The sequence below is a fragment of the Callospermophilus lateralis genome, chromosome 4 (assembly GCF_048772815.1).
Source record: "Callospermophilus lateralis isolate mCalLat2 chromosome 4, mCalLat2.hap1, whole genome shotgun sequence".
NCBI classification, from domain to species: Eukaryota; Metazoa; Chordata; class Mammalia; order Rodentia; family Sciuridae; genus Callospermophilus; species Callospermophilus lateralis.
Genome location: NC_135308.1, coordinates 92,810,102 through 92,830,810, shown reverse-complemented (window position 1 = coordinate 92,830,810; position 20,709 = coordinate 92,810,102). Strand labels below are relative to the sequence as shown.

The 20,709-nt window shown below is 39.7% G+C and overlaps 1 protein-coding gene across 1 annotated transcript in view; it reads right to left on the bottom strand.

Annotated features, from left to right (window-relative positions):
• Window positions 1-6,456: 6,456 nt before the first annotated feature.
• Window positions 6,457-20,709, bottom strand: part of Sspn (sarcospan) — a 34,716-nt gene continuing 20,463 nt past the window's right edge. Inside the window, exons 2-3 of the mRNA XM_076854227.1 lie at window positions 16,762-16,848; window positions 6,457-10,449 (exon numbers count right to left, since the gene is read on the bottom strand). Of these exons, the coding sequence (XP_076710342.1) occupies window positions 10,084-10,449; window positions 16,762-16,848 (453 nt within the window). The 3' untranslated portion in view covers window positions 6,457-10,083. The remainder of the gene's footprint in view (window positions 10,450-16,761; window positions 16,849-20,709) is intronic.

Here is a 20,709-nt window from a genome sequence, read left to right as displayed (position 1 = left end):
ATTACCCAAGTGTAATTAAATAGGACCACATGTTTGCATATTATATTATGTATTAAAACATGTAGACTATACATAAGAGGTTCCTTTACTTAAATTTTATTTTTATTGTTACCTTGAAGTGGTAATTTATAGGTATTTCAAGTCTACTCCTTTCTTTAGTCACTTAACTTTTCTATTTTTCACCCTGTCTCCAAAATTTCCTAAATTAGAAATGCTTTTAGAGAGAGAAGAGGCCAGAGGACAGATAAGAAAGGACAATGACACCATTAGAAGTCTCTATTGGTTTGGTAAATTCCCATGATTTTCAGTCGGAAATTTTTTTTTCATAAGAGCTTTTGGGTAGTGTTTGAATGAAGCCATTGTAGAAAGAGAGGATACACTATTTTATCAATAGTTTTCAGAGAAGATTATTTTCTATTCTGCAGAAATAAGGATTTTACAAGTTCCCTTGGTAATTTCTTTCATATCTTACACATTTGTAGTTAGGAACTTCTTCCTAATGTCTATTCCAAATCCTTCCTTTATAACCAGTTTGCAGTGAGAAAGAAAATGGATTTGTAATGTCAAGTCCATGCCTGTGTTGAGCTTTTGAGCTATTGTCCTTGCAGTAAGTATAAGTAACTCTTGTTCATTTTTGGATGCAATTTTTATTAAAACTTGTACTTCCTCCACAAGGAATCTAATCTTCTCATCTTAGATGAACTTGAATCTCAGTTTGTTTCCTATGAACAAGAAATCAAAAGTTGATTTTTTCCACATTATTTAAAAATCGGTAGAGTCTCCAAATTACAAGACCTAAAATTTTTCCCTGTAATGCACAAGTAGCTCCTTAGAAGAAGCTTGGACCCAAAGACTGAAGGGGGTCTTCAAATAACCTTGCAGAAATTCCTACTTTAAAAGCCAGAATAGAAAGCCCCTTTTATACTCAGCTTTTTGAAACTCAGTGAACTGAATATTATGAGACCTGAGTCACATTTTCACCCAAAACTAAGCACAGCAAAATCTCTTGCCTTCTGAGTTTGGCAGCTGGTGTCCAAAGATACATGCACTGAATCTGGTAAATTGGTGTCCAAGACACGGAGGCATTAAGGGAAGTGGGAGGGAGAGCAGGGGCAAAGAGAGACACAGCCTCTCGCCTCTTGTCTCCACGCTGCCTAGGTATGTGACTCAAGGCAGTTGAAACACTTGCACTTTACCAATTTCAGAGACCCTTTCTGAAAGCTTTTCCTAAGACTCACATGTTATTGAGCGGGCAAAGAAATGTACCCCCACCTCACCTAGTCACGTAGCTGGTCCCAGGTGAGAAAATGTCTGTGGCAGGAAGAAATAAGAAAAGGGCCTGAGGAATCCTTGAAAGACCATGAGGTCCATGGGGAGGACAGAACAGGCTGTCCCCCTCCTCTCTTGTAGCTGTTCTCCCCAGAGCTGCTGTGGCAGCAGAGCCAGATGGAAATGTCACCTAATGCAGAAGTGTTTTATTCGTCCTGGTCTACACCCCTGTCTTACACTGTGAAAGCTCCCTGGCAACAACATGCAGTGGTTCTTTTCATTTTTAATTGAATCCTAAGAGGTATATTTTTTATAGAGGTGCCAGCTTTAAGTAATTACTAGAATCCCCAACAGGGCTAATCAGAGATTCATAGAAAATAAAGATGGAGGAGAAGATCTTACCCAATGGGTTTCTGCCACTCTGCTCAGAAGGTTCTTGCAATCCAGGGTAGAGATCACAGTTCTTGGCATTGCAGGCTATTAATAGGAGTCTTGAAATAAATCCCTGCCCAGTGAGATAAGAGAAACTGATTTCACTGCCTGGGTATCTCTCCTCTGATGACCAGACACCTCCCATTTCATCAGCTGTTTATCAAAATCAGATTAGTAAAAGGGTAATCAGATCAGAATTGTTTATGTCTGCCTCAGTCTTAAATTACAAATGACTCTCATGTGCCTTTGGAGCAAAGTACCATGACCTATAGATGAACTAACCTTTGTCTTCCCTGCATCTTGTACGCAACTTTCAAGTCTCTGAAGACCACAAGCATTAAGTCCCATTGTTGATGAGGTAGGAGAGGTGAGGCTAGCTCCATGGGGGCTGTGGGTGTGTGGGTCCGAGATTCTATCTCTGTGATAAGTCATAAGTCACTAATGGGTTATTTCGAGCTCTCCCAAGTGGAAGACAATGGAGCATTTAGTAGGTTGTGGAGTTACGTAAGAAGTCTCTTTCCAAACAAAGAGGAGGCAGGACACCCGCCAAAGGGTTGAGCACTGGAGGCTGTGTGGTCTGGTGGTTCCAGGGAGAGACATGGGCCAGGGCTTCCTGGGTTCAGCTACCAGCCGAGACTGTGACTCAGGGGGCAGCACAGCCAAGTCTCTTGGCTGGAGGCAGATAGACTGTAAAACCAGGAGAGACAAAACCACAGGTCTGTGCTCAAGGACTGGGGGGATGGGGGGAAACACATTTTGGAAATTAACAACAACAACAAAAAGATTACCCTGTTAAGTTACATTTGGGGACTTTTTCAGCAAGAAACGAGCATTAACCCTGCTTAGTGGCAGACACGTCCTGCTCTGGGCGGCAGTGTGAAGCCAAGCCAAAGTCTGAGGGTGTTCTGTGGGGGGTGAATAGAAAAGCTGGGGTCCCAGAGAAGCTTCTCAACTTTGGTGAGTTTTATCCGTGAGTAATGCTCAGGGAGTCAGGCACTGGGGCCAAGAGGTTCTGCATGGATTCTTCCCTCTGCTCATCCTGCCTTCCACAGTAAAATGCCCTTTGAAACAGTGGAGGGAAAACCCCTCCCTCTGATTTTCTGGATGCCTCCCTTCCACCAGTCTGAGCTGAGGTTTGCTCCAATGTATCGAGCAGCTGGCTTAGCTGCAGATGCAAAAGCAAGAGCTAAGCTAATGGGAAGTGTCCTCCAAATCCCATGGGCTCTGCAGCTATATGAGAACCCTGGGCAATCAGAGTAGGTGGCTACGTGGCTGGGTATGAAGGACTCTTGGACAAATCTCCGCCTGATTTCTGTGAATCTGAAAGCTTTACTGATCTTTAGGTGTGGCCTAGTAAGGTGAAATCAGTGCCCACCGGGGTATCTGTGTTAACCGCTAGCATTTGAATTAGCAGTACCTTAATAGAGTCTAATGAAAACGGAGGGAGGGACAGGATGACTCTGCAGTGTGTGTGTGTATGGGGGCAGGGGTCTTCTTCTTCTGAAGAGTAGAGATTGCCCAAGAGAGGGAAAAGATGTAGATCTGGAAGTGTTGGTAACTGGATTGGTGATTTTTCCCAGAGCTGTCTGGAGCAACTTTAAAATCAGGTGGCGAGTGGGTGTGAGTTTGCACCAGGATGGCTGTTCTTACTCCAACCCAGCCAGGCCAAATGGAATCCAGGTTTTCATTTGTGGTCACCTCACCCAGCCCCCAAATTTGCTCATGATGTCACTCCTCCCTACAGTTGTCTAAGTGCGTGTTCCCAGCCACTGGTTAAACAGTCAAGCTCAGAGTCTCAGATTCTTAACTTCCCTGTATTAAAACAAAGCAAGCCTTCTCTCTTTTTGAAAGGGTACACCAACCTTTTGTCACTTTATTGCTCTCTAGAGGGGAAATTAATGGAAGAATAAAGCTATCTGAGGCAAAGCTATCTGAGGGAATGATATGTGAGTTCTATCCTGAGTGGAAGGGAATTTAAAATGATCTGTTGAGGTCAGTGATGACTTGAACCTCACGTTTCTCCATTCTGGTCTCTGTCTGTGACAGTCCACTCTGGTTGGCACATCACTTTCAGGTCCTCCCTGGGACACTGATGGTCTAACAGATCTGTGTGTTTAGGAATATGTAGGAGACCAATTGGGGGAGGATGTCACAAGATTACAGTTATATTCTCTGTTCACATCGCCCCTTCCCCTGTGGTTCTTGAGTTATCCTCTCACTCCCTACAGTACCCCTGATCAGGCAGAGATAAGACAGTGAGAGTTTCTGGGGAGAAGGGTCTTGGCAGGAAGTCAAATAGAGTAGATGGGAGGCCCTGCTCAGAGAGGGGTACTCCAAAGTCTCCAGGTTCAGGACTCCAAAGTGCCACTTGACCTCTTATGATTCAGTCCCCTCTTGGGGTGTTGCCCAAGTCTCCCCTACAGTTCCTGGCAGCATCAGGTGGACCTTCACCCCATTTCAGGGGCCCTCCCTCCCTTTCCAGCAGGCTTCTATGTGCAAAAGAGAGCTCCAGTATGGGTTCCAGAAGACTCCAGGCCTCATTCCCTGCAACCTCGGAGAAGGTTGTTAAACCAACGACTTCCTATCTCTGAAACCTTTGCCTTTGGATGACTGGTGGTATCTGCTTTTTCCATTACCAATGAATATATGTCCTACATTCCACTGATTAAAGGATTTTTCTAATCAATTTACCAAACAAAAAGGATTACCTCTGAGCACCCATGCTTTGAAAAGGATTATCAATAAATATATAAATATTTGTTGGGGAAAATGAAAAAAAAATTGTTGTCTCGGGGCTGTCATCCCCATGTTAGTTTTATTTTCACTTTCAATTTTTATTTTTAAAAATACAATATAATATTTAATAGTCTTATACTTTATAAAAAACTTAGAAAAGATATGAATGTGTTAAATAAAAAATTAATAATTTATCATGACCTATTAAGATGGATAGACTTTATCAAGGGAAAAAGTATATTACTGGCTGTATAACTTCAATAATTAAATTTTCTCAAATTTAAAGATTGGCATCAATGTTTTCAGATCTAGCTTGGAGAATAAAGACCCATTTCATTTTTTCTGTCTATGCTCAAAAGTAAACCTTCTATGATTCTTGAATGAGAACTGGTGATTCAGAGACAAGCTTGATCACTGGTTTTTAAATCTATGAGGGATTGTACACTAGGACCTAATATGCAGTGGACTGGTAATATATAAAAGCTCAATAAAGAAAAAGCCGGACTCAGTGGCACATGCTTGTAATCCCAGCAGCTCAGGAGGCTGAGGCAGGAAGATTACAGGTTCAAAGCCAGCCTCAGCAAAAGTGAGGTGCTAAGCAACTCAGTGAGAGCCTGTATCTAAAGAAAATACACAATAGGGCTGAGAATGTGGCTTAGTGGCCAAGTGCCTCTGAGTTCAATCCCTGGTACTCGCCCCCCCGCCCCCCCCCCCCAAAAAAAACAAGTTAGGGTTAAACACATTTCTATTGCATTATGTTAGAATTTAGATAAAAAATAAGAGAAATGTCTCAGTCTCTATTTCTGCCTGGGAGAAGAAACTGAGAAAAGATGCACAGATTCAAAAACATCCGCATACAGAAACCAACAAAGGGATCAGACCAGCCCAAAATTATGTGCATTCTGTGTCTAGCAATAAAAGTTGGTGCTATCTTATTTTAAAAGCAAAATTTCTTTCTGTTTCTGGTGTATTAAAGTGATTTCACAAAAGGTGACAACACAACAGAGCTACTTTTCTAGTTTGATGTGGGAGCAGAAACCTGTATCACTGAGAAGAAGCATTACACACTACATAGAATCCGCTAGAGAAGGAAGAAACCAAATGTGTGCTAAGAGCTCTCTAGGAGACCATCTTTTTGCTAAGTGCTATTTCATTTAACCTTCCCCATGATGCTGTGAGGCAGTTAGATTTTTCTCTACTTTACATATGAGGAAACTAAAAGCCAATGGCTTGTCCAAAGTCACACAGGCAAAAAATGGCAGCCAGACTTCCCAGACTGGAATCTACAGCCCCAACTCAAGGACAGCCAATCCAGTTTGCAGAGTAGGTCCTAAATTGTTAGCTTTTTCTGCAAGCATTCTACAAGCTTTTCAAACTAAACAAAAAGAACCACTGCATTTTACCACATAATTAACTCTTTCAATGGCCTCAGAGTGGGTAAGCAGAGGTCTTCAATTCCAACTTGAAATGGAAAAGGCCATGTGACTCAAATGTGTAACTCTCAGCATGTATCTAATTCTTTAGTCCAGGCTTTATTTGACATCAGATCATGCAAACTAAGAAGCAACATTCCAGGTACCTTTCAAGAGATTTTTTTTTTTTTTTTTTTTTTTTTTCTGGTTCAGACTTGTTGCCTGGGGAGTGATTATAACCTTGACTTCTGTGATGGACCAGAGTCCCCAAATAGGGACAGTCTCTGGGACAAAAGAGCCAAAATGATATTTGGTCTTGTGGATTCCCAAGCCAGATTTTTTAAGTAAACACTAACTTGAGAGATTTTGTGTGCACCAGTCACTTTGGAGCACATCTCAATTCAGTGTGTCCAAGGACTATGGAAATTTTGTTAATAAAGAAAATCTGCTTATACACAACACCTTTAAAAATCACAACCTCAAATGTGTAGAAACACTTGGTATTCTATTCACTACGTGATCAAGACCAGAAGAATAAACCACAACTCCAAAGTAAGACACCATTATTTTTGAAGGGGATAAAAATCACTTGAGATAATAAAGTACTAGAATATCGGGGGGAAAAAAACAAATCAAGGTATTTATGTCAAAGGCTAAACCATTAAGACGAAGATCCAAATGAATATTTCCACTGTGAGACTATTTTGTCCATCGTATATCCCGAATATACAGTGCACACCTAAAAACATGATGAGAATTTTGAGTATGGTAAGAACTGACAGCAGATTTACAGAAATGATGGCCATATGGCTATAGTTCAGAGATAATCACTAGAAAATATAAAGGCATGTTTTAGGTACAGAAGCCATTCGTTTTTCAGGGCAGCTTTTAAATTGATTTTTTATTATTTCTCAGTAACCACAGTTGTCCTTGAGAATCTTCCTTGGACACCCTCTATCCTAGCCTTTAACTACAATTTTATAAACATATGCCAAATCTACTGCACGTGAGAAGAGAAATACAAGGATATCAAAAGATCATCATGCCTTGGATAGGAATAGAAAATGCCTATATAATGGATTCTTCCTGTCAGAACAACACTCTGATATGTGTGGCTGGAATCCCCTCCGAAGAGATCATCCACACTTTTAATCCAAAGAGGAAAAAAAAAAAAGTTAGGCCTGTTACTTGACTACAGTTTCTAGGGCCCTGGTGTAGCTGTATTTTTAGGCTTGGCTCCAAGGCTCTGCCTACACACATTTGGATGGCGCGAGGGAGGCACAGATGGCGGTCACGTGAAGGCACAGACCCATCGAGTGGGCTCCGTGACAAAGTCTGTACATTTAGGCTGCTGTATTCCTCCTATTTCAAGTACTGCCAAGTCCCGGCTGTTTCCCTTTCTTTCCAAAGTCTTAATTCATTTAATACTCCTGAAGGAGGTGGGAGAGGAGGAGGATTGCGCAAATCTTACTGTTGTATGGTTTAAAAGAGGAGACAGTCACCATCTTGGCTCCTTGTCAGATTTTCAATGTAACATTTTGCTAAGTATAAAGCTGTGTGTCTGTTCCTTTCCTGTTGCCCTTATTGTAACTTCAATATTTGCAAAACATAACATCAAAATACTTCAAATCCAGCCCAAAGCAGTTTGTTATTCATGCAACACAATTCTTACACATATCAATATACAGCAAGCTCTCAGCAAAGGAATCTTTTTTTTTTTTTTTTTTGGTTTTGTTCCTTCTTTTCATTTATATTTTTCTCTCTGGGGATTTAAGAATGATTTGATTCCACAATAGCAAAATCCCCACTACACACCACACACACACACACACATCTCCTGAGTATTCAACATACTAATATCAAGCTTATTACCAAGTCAGCTTTTATTGGTTGCATTATTACAAAGGAAGCAAAAAAAAAAAAAAAAAAAAAAGCTAAAGTTTTTCTACCATTTGGAATATCCTGTGAATCATTTGAAATCATAGAGCACCTTAATTGATGTATAGAATCTCAATTTCCTAATATAAAAACCTGTAGTGTTTGCTATAAAAAGTTGCTAAAGGTATTCAGGATGTGCTTCCAGGGGTGCCTGATTCATGGTAACTAGCACTAACTCAGTCCTTTCTTACTCTTTTAAGGGCAACCTGAAACAGTCTAGATTCTCTGTCATTTTCTTCTTCATTAAGCAAACATTATCAAAAACCAAAATGGATTAAGTTATTGAGATTTTTCTTAACAGGGCATAAAGAACTTTTCAGGTTATCCTCAGAGGCTTGGTATTCTGTCAGTGAAATTTTTGTGTATAGTCAATCCTGCTCCAGACTCTTAGCCACTAAGGTCTCCAATGTTCCTCGTTGGCCTGACCTTCTGTGTAGGAAGGCCATTTGTAAATCAGGTCAAAACATAAAAAGGTTTTAACATTCTGTTAATCAAGTGATTTATCTAAAGAATATAAAAATATATTTACAATCCTCTGTGACTTTTTAATTTGGATATTTATGTTATGCAGAAATTGACACGATTATCATGAGCAATGAAATTATTCATCTATCCTCAAAGAACATATTTGATTTTGGGGTTGAATTTTTTGATTATTAAAGTATGTCAATAAGCAATGCAGAGAAGTATAGTGAGCTCAATCATTACCTTGCACTTCTCTTTCAATAGAGTGTACTAATAGAGAAAGTTCTTGATAGCATTTATGCTGCATGAATTTCCATTTTGAACTCCTTTTTGAAACAATTATATCATTCAGAAGTTAATAATAGTGATGATGATGATGATAATAATAATAATAATAATAATAGCAAAATCAGAGCAAAGTCCCCTATCATAGGCTACTTGTTTTTAATCATAGTGAGTCAAAAACAAAGCAAAACACAGCTGGTTACAGTGGAAAATGCCTATAACACTCACTACTCTGGAGGTGGAAATGTGCTATTACTTGAGCACAGGAGTTCAAGTCCAGCCTGGGCAAAATAGTGAGACCTTGCCTCAAAAACAAAACAAAACAAAATCATTGGACATATTTCTTAAATAAGCACTTTAAAACATTGAGTCTTGAAGTTCACTATGCATATAAAGCAATAATAGGATTATGTATCAACTACGGTTTTATGAATAGAACTCATCTGCAGTACCCAATCTTCCTCAAAGGTACTCAGTTGCCAAGAGAGATACTTTTCAACATATCACAAATGTGCCATTTGTAGAACATTTTCTATGCCAAATGCTCTTGTTTTTGTTTAAGTGAGTGCTTTTAATCTATTAATAATTTTTTTTTCTTTTCTTATAATGCTTGGCTTCCAAAAAAAAAAAAAAAAAGATCTTTAGGCGTCTTCTCTTGTGAGAGTAATTTCTCTTAACACTGACAGTGCTGCCTAAGTACAGCCAGAGCTCATTAAATAGACTTCTGAGCATAATTATAATTAACAATTAGCTAGAAATTAGTTTTAATGATTTGTTTTAGATGATAGAATAGAAGCATAATGTAATTATTTTTAAAACTTCTACATCATTAAGAATACACTACTACCACCTTTCATTATTGAGAAACAGATGATCATCCAAAGCATTCGGAGAGTGATCTACTCACACAGCCAAACCCAGGGAGCTAAAAAGGCCGCCGCCCCAGCCCAGGTGGTTATAATTATTTAGCCTTTTGCAAAGTCTCTTCCTTTTCTACTCCGCTTTTGTAAAGCTATTTCATGCCTTGAAGACATCTCTACCAGGGAAAATAAAAAGATTTAGCCTGGACATTTGGCTCTTCCCCTACCCTGCCTTTCTCTAAGACACCATGAGAACTGTGGTGCAAGGTGGCAAGGACCAGAAGATACTACCCAATCTAGCAAGTGGCCCCAAAGTGCCAGTTCATACCACCCAAACTGGACTAACAGGAAAGAAGGTTGCATTGTAAGTCAGGGATAAAATGAGTATCAGGAATAAACGCCAGACTGCAAAAAAAGATCTGTGCCCTTCTTTCCCAGTTCAGTGTTCTTTTAACGTCTAATATTCCCAAACTCAATCTGAATTTGTTTTTCCTCAAGTGAATTTTTAAAATGCAATAGAAACCTGAAGAAATGCTCTTTTGTTTTCCTGAAAAATATAAAAACATTCATTTAGAATGGCGAATAGTATTTATCGTCAAACTTTTCTTTCTTTCTAAAAAAAAAACATTTTGTTGCCACCTCAGCTACTCCATGTGCTGTTTTCTTTCCACCTCTGAGCAAGACTATTAGACTTTTTGCTGTTGGCCTTCTGAAGTTGTCAGAGAGCACATCCTGACACCCACATAAAAGACCTGGTACCTATGTTTCCACATCACAAAGCAGGCCAACAAGCACACAAGGCCGCAGACCAAGTTCAGCACCATCTGGACGAGTAAGAACACTTTGAAAGTGTCAGTGACGCTGGTACAGTCAGTCACATCCCGGTAAACAAAGGTCCTGCTGAGCGGCTCCGAGGAGGGCAGTTTGCACTGGCAGGAGTCAAGTGCAGTCTCACAGGTAAACCGTTCCAGCAGCGAATAGTGGTGGGCAGCAAATGCCACGGCCAGCACACAGACGGTCAGGCCCAGGGCGCTCAGCACAAAGTACAACAGCTGCAAGAAAGCAGAATAAAACCTTTCTGGTTACAAAGAACATGGGATGACTATTTGCAAAGCTAATTAATTAACATCACTCTTTTTTCTTCTCTCTTAGGAAGTTCTCCGATGGAAGGGCTGTCTCCTCAGAGACACAGCACCCAAGACATGGAAATAACTTTCGTGTTTATTTATTAGCAAGCAGTCCTTAAACCCTGATCCTAATACCATTTGCCATACAGATGTTGAGCCCTTTCTGCCATACAGAACCGAGCCAGCTGTATTAGCTTCGTTGTGGAATGGTTGACGTCTAGATGTAGCAAGCCATTTAAAATAAATTCCAAATCAGATAGCCATTCCTGGATGACATATTGGGCTTATTTTGAAATCAAGAGCTGCTGATAACAAGACTAGGAAGTCAAGAACAGGTTTCTGTAAGGCAAACACTGTGTGGGCCAAAATTATCAGTAATTGATCAACTAAAAATACAGGTTAATGAAAAAAGACTGTTCCATGTGGTGGCTGCCAAACTATATCCAGAAAAGCCAGGGACTCAAGCAAGAGCTTACTGGGAGAAGAAAATTATGGATCCAGAAAGCAGATGACTTGATGTTAGCTTCATCACTCATGTTCTGATAAAAACAAGTAGTTCCTGGGAGTGAAAATAAACTCTGAATAGCTCCCCAGCCCCCAAGGCTCTGAGCACTGTTAACCTACTTGTTAGACTCAGGATTCAAAGTGGTTTAAGTTTTAATTCTTCTGCAAAAGAACTGTGGAAACTCAGAACATTTGGCTTACTTACATCTGAAATGTTTTGAATAAAAATTGTTGGTTCCCATTGAAATGGCCACAGCAAAATTTCTCATACAGGACAAGAAATGTTCTTGGGATTAGACTCACTACTGGTAATGTTTCTCTTAGTGGTCCACCCGCTGAGAATCTAGAAAGGATCAGACTTTGCAGACCTGGGAACTAGCATCCACAGTTTGTAGTTTAAGATTTATGTTACCACAGTCCAAATTTGCTCTTTAAAAGGATTAGTTCTGGTGAATGGGGACTCCCCAAGGTAAGGTTAGTTCCTTAAAATAGCTCAGAAAAGATTATGCCCTTCTTCCACCTCCAATTACATGTCAATTAAAATAAAAACACACTTAAAAATATAAAATATATGTATGAAAGTCATCTAAATGAGTGATTTCCCACACAGTGACAATTTCAAGTGTTTTCAAATCTTAAATATGGAATAATAAAATTTTTATTTAAGGTATGTGTGTGCGCGCACACATGGTTGTGTGTGCCCTAACCATGTGTTTCTGTTTGCCTGTGAGGAAATCTATCCAAGATCCCATACAGCTTGTTTGGATATCTGAGGTCACTGGAAGAAAGTGGAACTGGTTAAAATCAGTTTTGTCTTAGTATATCTAAAAGGAGTGCATAAGTTCTTTGAATCTTCTCATCAAAGATAATCTTTTCAAAACATTCAAAGGATTTTCAGATGTAACCCAAGTTAATCTTCATCTGTGAAACAGTTTACAGAAGCATCTTATATCTCAGGCACATAACAAGGATAATTTATAGTCACTGTGTTTAGTGTTCCTTGGAGGAAGTGAACCAGATAAATACAAAGTGGCAGTATTATAAAATTTAAAAAGGAAATATGTAATTTGCTATATTGAAAGCAGTGCTTTGTTCCTGTCCCCAGTATATTTAGTGACTATATTTTATACAAAAATGGAGTCTTTGGGCTTAAAAGTATGGGTTTATTGTATGCAGCTAATGGAACAGAATACTTGAAATGTTCTGGGTTGCTCTGAAATATTTAGACCTGATGATTGACTTTAAACAGTTGATGCCAAGAGCCAAACTGTGTTGGCCATGTTGTGTGAGCATATCATTGCAACTGTTTCTGGCGCAGCCAGCAGAGAGCTGGGACCTATTTGCTCTGGGAACATCAGTACTTCATTCATAAATTACCAGCAGAAAAGACCCAAGTTAAAGTGATAATTTCCTACTGGCTAGCTATCTGCTTAGTAGAAGGACCCCAAATGGAGTTTTCTTTTTATTGCCACCAATGAATGGAATGGGCAGATCTTGTAATTACCTCAACACACTCATAGACATACACCCTTAAATAGTAGATTACTGGGCTGAGGATGTGGCTCAAGTGGTGGCGCGCTCGCCTGGCATGCATGCGGCCTGGGTTCGATCCTCAGCACCACATACAAACAAAGATGTTGTGTCTACCGAAATCTAAAAAATAAATATTAAAAAAAAATAAAAGAAAATAGTAGATTACTGCAATACTTATTGGAGACAAAAATCCATTTGCTAAAATTGGAAATTTTATCTATTTTTTTCCCTTATCAGTGCCTCTGGGTACTGAGGATTGAGCCCAGGGGCCCTTTTCCAGTAAGCCATATCCCCAACCCTTTTTATTTTTTATTTTAAGAAAGGATCTTGCTAAGTTAGTGAGAGGTCTTGCTAAATAGCTGAAGCTGGCCTTGAAATTGTGATCTCCCTGCCTCAGATACCCAAGTCACTGGGACTATATGTGTGTGCCACCATGCTCTACAACTTTGCCTATTTTTAAACGAATAATTTCTTGGCTCAGAAATTAAAAGATTTGCACAGCAGCACTGGGTGATGGTTAAGAGCATGAATCAAGGAGCCAGACTGTCTGAGATAGAACCTGTCTGTCCCCTCAAAAGCTGTGGTCCTTGGGCAAATTAATCAATCGATGTGCACCTGTGTTTCTTCATCTGTAAACCTGAATGACAATCATAATAGCACTGACTTCATAGGAATATTATCAGAATCAAAAGAGTTGACATCTGCAAAGGGCTTAGAACAGAATCTGGTGCATAGTAGCACTGTTTAGGTATCTGTGAAATAAATAAATTAGTAGAGAAGGGGAAGGATTGCCAATCCACAGGACCCTTAGCATATCAATGGTATTGTCTTTGTCTTATTCTCTGTCCTGTGGGAGTAACAATACATACTTGGCTTGTGGAATGGATGTAAACATTTACACAAGAACAGTGATTGCTCAATTTTAATTGAGCTTCTTAAATATGTTAGAAGCCGGCAAGAGTACAAGAAAAGCTATGCATGCCCCTTACCTCCTTTGAATCTGAACAAATTCACATACATGTAGTGCCTCCGCTTCTCCCACTCAGAAAGGCCTCAGTAAACAGGGAGAAGCCACAGAATCGAGTTTCTTATCCATTTTAGGTCATAAATAGATACTTGATCGGCTAAAGCCCGAGGGCTATATCTGCAACGCTGCAGCATTTTGCCTTCATGGCTTTAAACTCATCTGACAGCAACAAGCTTACGGGTTAGAATCCATAATTTAAAATCAAGTGGCTTGTTTTACCTACACAGCACGAATAACTATCAATGAAAGTGTGTACGATGACCTTGGGAATCCGAGCAAATATATCTTGATAACAGCCCCGCGCGGGAGGGAGGCACTCGTCTCGCGGGTGTCAGCCCAGCGGTCTGGCGCTCTGCGGCGGGCGGAGCGCGGTGGCCCCGGGTGCTTATGTAACGGCAGCGCCAGGCGGGTCTGCTCCCTCGCTCCCTGGCTCCTCCGTTCCCTGCCTCTCTCTAATTGGTACCCGGCTGCGGCTTTCAGGCTTTCACATTCGTGACTTCGCGAGAGGGTGGTTCTGCTTCAATTTAATTACCTTCCCGGGTGGCCTCAATGGTAAAGTCCCCTCTGCACACCGCGCAAGAGCGGGCTGCCACAGCAGCCCCGGGGCTTCCTAGATGTGGGCACGAGGGACTGTGCCCCGGAATGTTCCCGCAAGCACGTGAACTCCACACATTTCTGAAAATTCAGGTGCGCCCCCAGAAATAGGGGCCACTGGAAAAGGCAGGAGGCGCGATCCACAGTAAGATGGACCGCCAAGCCCAGGGTTAGAAGCCAGGGAGAAAGAGGAAAGCACGGGTGGCATCGAAGACCTGCCAAAGGAAAAAGGAGCTTTGTGTGTGTGTGTGTGTGTGTGTGTGTGTGTGTGTGGGCTCTCCCTCGCTCTCCCTCTCTCTGACCACGAGGAGATTGTCATCATCGCCCGATTGCTTGCCCTGGCTATCTGAGCATTCAACAGGAGGAAAGAAATTCTCAGACAATGCTTAAGCCAGGGTGCCAACATGGGGGCACTCAAATGCAATTGTGCTGGTAAGAAACACCTAACATGCATTTCCTTCCTGCCCCCTCCTAAAAGGGAGAGGAAATCACTGTGCCCTGTTGGACCTGGAAAACCTGGAGATCAGTGAAACTGATTTTGGACCTGAATATACTATAAGCCAGCACCTTAGATTGCTGGCAGCAAGCACCACTAAAGGTCACATTCAGGGGAAGAGAAAAGTGCCTCAGTATTTGTCTATGTCTGTCACAGGTGAAAAAATTAGGTAACTAATGAGATCTTCCTAGTGGGAAATTCTCAACCTGGCTGACATTGGCAGTGACTTTTTTCTTTCTTTCCCTTTTTTCTACCTTGCTCCTTATTTTAACTAAGGTGCAGACATTGAGATGCCTTTAGGGGTCTCTCTGAAAGTGAGGCATTTCGTTCTGCTGTTTTCTGGGATCATCTGTGAGGGAAAATGAGAGTATTGCACATAAATTAATGAAAACCTAGTTTAGGGGGTTTTTCACCTACTGAATTAAGTTCCCGTTATTTAACAGACCATTTTTACCAGGCTTGCTTGCTTGCTTCCTTCCATCACCAAGCCTTCTTTTAGTCAGAATGCATCAAAAAAACTTGAACTGAGGCTTTGTTCTATCTAGGCTTCTTTTAAGGAAAGTCCTTAGACACAAAAAGTAAAATTTTCAAATGTAGATATTTGTACCAAAATTCTAACTCTTCACAATTTTCTTAAAAAGAGCATCTATTATTTTTTAATTAGAAAGTGATGTCTCACTATTGGAGAACATTTCAAAATTGGAGAAAACTACAAAATGTTGCTCTTATCCCTCCACTCATGGATAACTATTTTTTATGCACAATAAAAGATAGTCTTTCTTCTGTGAAATCATATGATAAATTTTTTGTAACGAGCTTTTTTTTCATTAGTTAATAAAATGTAAACTTTCTTTGTCCCATTAACTTCCTTTTTACATCATGATTTTTAAATGTTATTTATTTGTTTGCTTATTTGCAGTACAGGGATCGAAACCAGAGGGGCTTTACTACTGAGCTACATCCCTGGCCTTTCTTATTTTTAAATGTTGAGATAGGATTTCACTAAGTTGCCCAGGCTGGCCTTGAACTTGTGTCCTCCTGCCTCAGCCTCCCAAGTCACGGAATTACAGTTGTGTTCCACCACACCCAACTACAGCATGATTTTAAAAAGCATCAGCACTCTGCTCTTTTATATTAATAGCTTCAATTATACTACAGTATTCCAATACATCTTATGTTCTTCATCTTCATAATTTCCAAATAATATTGTTGACTTAATTTTATTCTAGTTGAGGTGAACAAAACAACATCCAGTTTTTTTCTCTTTTTACATTTTTATGAGTACATTATAGTTGTATATAATGATGGAATTTTTGTTACATATTTATAAAGTTTTTATGTTTTCTTATAGAAAAAAAAGTAAATAGTGTGAATAGAAAAAAAGTTACTGATAATTTTTTATTCTCTGCTATAATAAATTGAGAGAAAATGTAGGAATTTGATCTCTACTAGCTTTGATTACTCGGTTCAGTGTTTATGTCCTTAAACTCTGAAAAGGAGGTATCTATGTTTCCCTTTGGAGAATATTCTGTTCATTGAAAATGCTGTGCATTTGAATTGAGTCCAAGCAAATTCACTGTCCTTAACAGAGAAAAAATTCACATAAATGAAAGACACATATACTTGCCAAGCCATGCATATCCCAACCATTGCCCTCAGACTCCTGGCACAGATCATTTGGATGCACCCAATGTACTTTTTCTGTCTCAGTGATCCCACCTACAAGGGGAAATGCACTTAAATTGCTTCTTTATTAAAATACTCCAAAAACCCCCAAGATATGGAAGTGGGTACTGAAAGAGCCACCTTTCCCTGGCCAAGGGTTTTGTTGAGCTGATGAATGCTCAATATTCCTTTTAAGGGCATTAAAGGACACACTTCACATACTCCATGCCAGCCCAGCTCATGGAAATTAAGACTAGCATTACCTTTGGGTCTGGATCAATGCCCTCCTAAAACATTTTTTGGCCTGCCTGAAAATGTAATTTCTAGACACATCAGATATGCAACCCTTTAAAAAGCACTCCTTTATTTTATACTTGTATTTCTATTGATGATAAAGAAAAGAAAAATAACAACTTACTTTCATAGAAAACTGGATACATGTCCGTTCGTCAACTTGATATGAGACACAAAGCATAAACAAGCCCAGATAGGCCACTAAGCAGACCTGAAATGCAGAACATGGAATAAAGGATGTTATCAGGGCAAGTCATGGTTCTACTGACATCGCAGTGTCTTTCACTAGTAACATCCATGTTATCAAGCTGTTCATTTCATTTTACTTATTTATATGTATTTACTTAATTTGTGGAACACAATAAAATCAATTTATTTCAATTTAGCTAGTATTTATTATATCCTTTTGATGATCCCATGTACAAGGATGAATAAAGTTTTCTCAACATTAATCAGCATACAGTTCAGTACAGGCCAAAATAAATACATGCACTACTCTGTGGCAGGGCCTAATATGTCAAATGCTATTCAGAGAAGTACGAAAAGTGGAAGAAGTTACATTGAGTTAGGCAAGACAAAAGGTTTCGCTCAACAAGTGGATTTGAAAATGGCCTTTGAAAGACATAACAATAATGGTCACTAACATTTACTAAACACCCTGTGCTAGAGCTCTTCTAAGGGCTTTGTAGGTACTTCCTCGTGTAATCGTCATAAAATCTAGGTGCTATTGTATGTTGTAAATGAGGAAGCAGAGGCATAAAGCAAGTAAATAATGGAACCAGGATGCAAACCAGGTAGGCTGAGTAAAAAGCAGCTACAGGAGCATGGAGCTGCACCTGCACCATGCACTTTGAAAGAAGAGCACAGTTGAATGAATGAAACATAGAGAAGAAAAAGTAGGACCAAGATTTGATGATGCGGGGCTGGTTTAGTATGTCATGGAGCTTCCTTGAAAGTTTTCAAACAAGGAATGACATGATTTGAGACTGTTTCGGGAAAATGAACAGTAACAGTGGGTTGGAAGAGAACATCAGGATTTTATTTTACTAACCTGAGCAAGATTAACATATCAGGTGGGTCAGAGCTCAGGGGATTGCAGGCAACTTCAGATAGAGCAGTGGAGGGAAAAGGTGTAGTAATGTATTGCACGAATGCTGGGAGGAAAGCAACTTCCAAGGTCTTGAGTGAAGATGATGGACAGAAGGTAGATGTGCCTCACAGAAAGGCTGGTGGGAGGAGTGGCGGCTTTGAGAAAATGCACTGATTCCGTTAGTTAAACTGTATTTTCTTTTTTGTGAACTGGAATTTTTTAAACTGTAATTTGAAATTTCTAATCAAAGTGAATCTGTTCACATTCAATTTTGGAAAGTTTAAAATGTTGCTAAAGACAGGAAACATAACGCAATAGAATTGCATTTCTAATAGGCACAATTTTCCTAGAGATGGATATTGGAGGGGTGGCTGAGAGTCATCAAGAAGTAAACAACTGATTTGGTAATATTCACAATCCCTACCTACCATGGCCAGCTTCAAATCTTAAAATGGTATGTTGGCTTTGTATGTTACCAGCTCTACTACCCTACGATTATTGGGTTTGTAGAACTGGGAACTTACAAAGCAAGCCAACAGCACTTTAAGGTAACACTTCTATTTTATCTTGTGTTAACACAATCAATAAATTGCCTGTGCCCTTATCTGTTCCCAAGTAGAAGGTTGTTCAGATTTCTACTAGACCATGAAGCCAAAATCCCAGCCTTCTTTTAATACAACCTGTTTCCAGGGTTTTCTGTTATTAGGACTCGATGCATGGTTTAATAGCAGTAGATAAAGTTTCCAGTGGAGAGACACAGCCTTAAAGCACGTGAACATGGCATGCACTAGAGAGGTGTGGATGGAAAGCAAAGCAGAATCCAGGGAGGCAGCTTTTCAGCAGAGGGCTGCCAGGTGAACAGGTAATGATACTGAAGTTGTTTTGTAGCTTATAATGTGCTGACATTTCCAAGTCAGAAATGAGGTGGTTTTTAATGTTTTTAAGCACATTAAAAAACTAGAAATTAAGGTACATGTTTAATAAAGCCTTGTGGATGTACTATGTATTCTCATAGTAAGAATTTATAGAATTGACACAACAGAGGAGAGACCTTCTTTCCTTTTTGTTTAATGGCAACAAATCAGATTGAAGGTTCTAAATCTGCTTGTATGGGGATTGTTAAATCCCAAAGTATATTCCTGTTCTCCCTTGATAGTTTTTGTCTGCAGAGGCATGGGACAAGCACATCTTTCTCATGTAACTGTCTTGGTCCCTAGAGACTACAGTGCTGAGGTTGGCAATTGCGAAGACTTTCCTCTTTGTCTTTACAAGAGACACATTTCCAATAATCAGGCCTAACTGACCAGCATCTTTAAAAATCAGATTCAATGCCTCTGCTTGAACAAAATTTCCCCTTTCAATAGTATCTAATTCTTTGTAGTCTTCATTTAACCTGGTTTCCAGTAAGATGTTGCATAGAAACCCATGACCTCATTCTAGAGCATTTCATTTCTTCAATCGGAAGAAACTTATTGAGGATTTACAATAGCAGATCCTGTGCTATTGTATGACTGAGAATTGACAGATGAAAAACCATAGTTCTTTACTCCAAGGACAATCCCGCCTCCAAGGATCTCTTATTCCAGTTGGAAAAGAGAAAAGGGTGAAGTTACAATATAATCTAGGTACTAAAACCCCATCTGCTATGAGAATACACAGAAGGGGTGAATAACCTGAAGGAGACTTGGAGAAATGTCCTGGAGCAAGATAAGTTTCAAAGGATAAGCAGGAATTAGGTAGAAGGAGGATGTGAGGAAAGCTATTCTGGACAGAAAGGGTACTAGTAGGTACAAAAGCATGGAGAAATGCACAGTAAGCATCTTAGGGCACAGTCAATTCTGCATTTTAGAATTGTCCTCCTGACTACGAAGAATGAAATGAATGGGGGTGATATTTGTGGAGGAGACCCGTAGGAAGCTATTCTTTTCCTGCAAGGAATCGATGAGCTTAGATAGAGGTGAGGATAGAGAGATGGTAAGTTTGAGTGACAGTAAGGAAACAAAATCCATAGGATCTAAAGATGGATTCCATATCAGGGCTGAAGAAGAGAAGGATTAGGGAGGTGCTCAGCTGCTTACCTGACTTGAGCTGCCAGGTTTTGACATTTCATGAGCTACAAGACATATGAGGAGGAGCAGAATGGAAGTGGGAAATGATGATACCACATGGATTCGAAGCTCAGCCATGTGGGCCTACAGTGTAGGAATGAGGTCTGGGATAGAGAATTTGTGAGTCATCAGCCTATGTGAAGCTAATGAAGTCATAGGAAACACTCTCTCTGGCCCATCCAGAGAGACTAGTAGAAATAAAAGGGCCCATGAAGTTACCCAGTTATGAAGAATCTTTTGAGCAGAAAAAATTTCAAATAAACTTATTAAAATTTTGATTGTACATCATGCCATGTGTAAAAATTATTTAACTGATTATCCTTTCAGATTTTTGAAAGTTCCACTTCTATCTAGATCCTTGTAAAGGGTGTTGGCTATAAAGATTGAATTAATTCAACATATTTTAATCCTTAATCATATGACAAAACTTTTTTTTTTTAGAATTTTTCTTTGAATATTTATTTTTTTTTTTTAGTTTTCGGCAGACACAGCATCTTTGTTTGTATGTGGTGCTGAGGATCGAACCTGGGCTGCACAAATGCCAGGCGAGCACACTACCGCTTGAGCCACATCCCCAGCCCCATATGACAAACCTTGATAGGTTCTAGATATTGTTTCATTTTCTTTCCTACAGCTTTGAAATTTTTAAAAATCTTTTTTAGCTGTCAATGGACCTTTATTATATTTATTTATATGTGGTGCTGGAAATCGAACCCAGTGCCTTGCACATGCTGGGCAGGCGCTCTACCACTCAGCCATCACTCCAACCCCAGCTTTGAAGTTTTAACAGTGATTTTTTTTTTAAAATCAGAGAGTTCATTTGCATTGAGTGTAAGAATGTTCTAGAAGATTGATATTTATTGAACATTAAAAA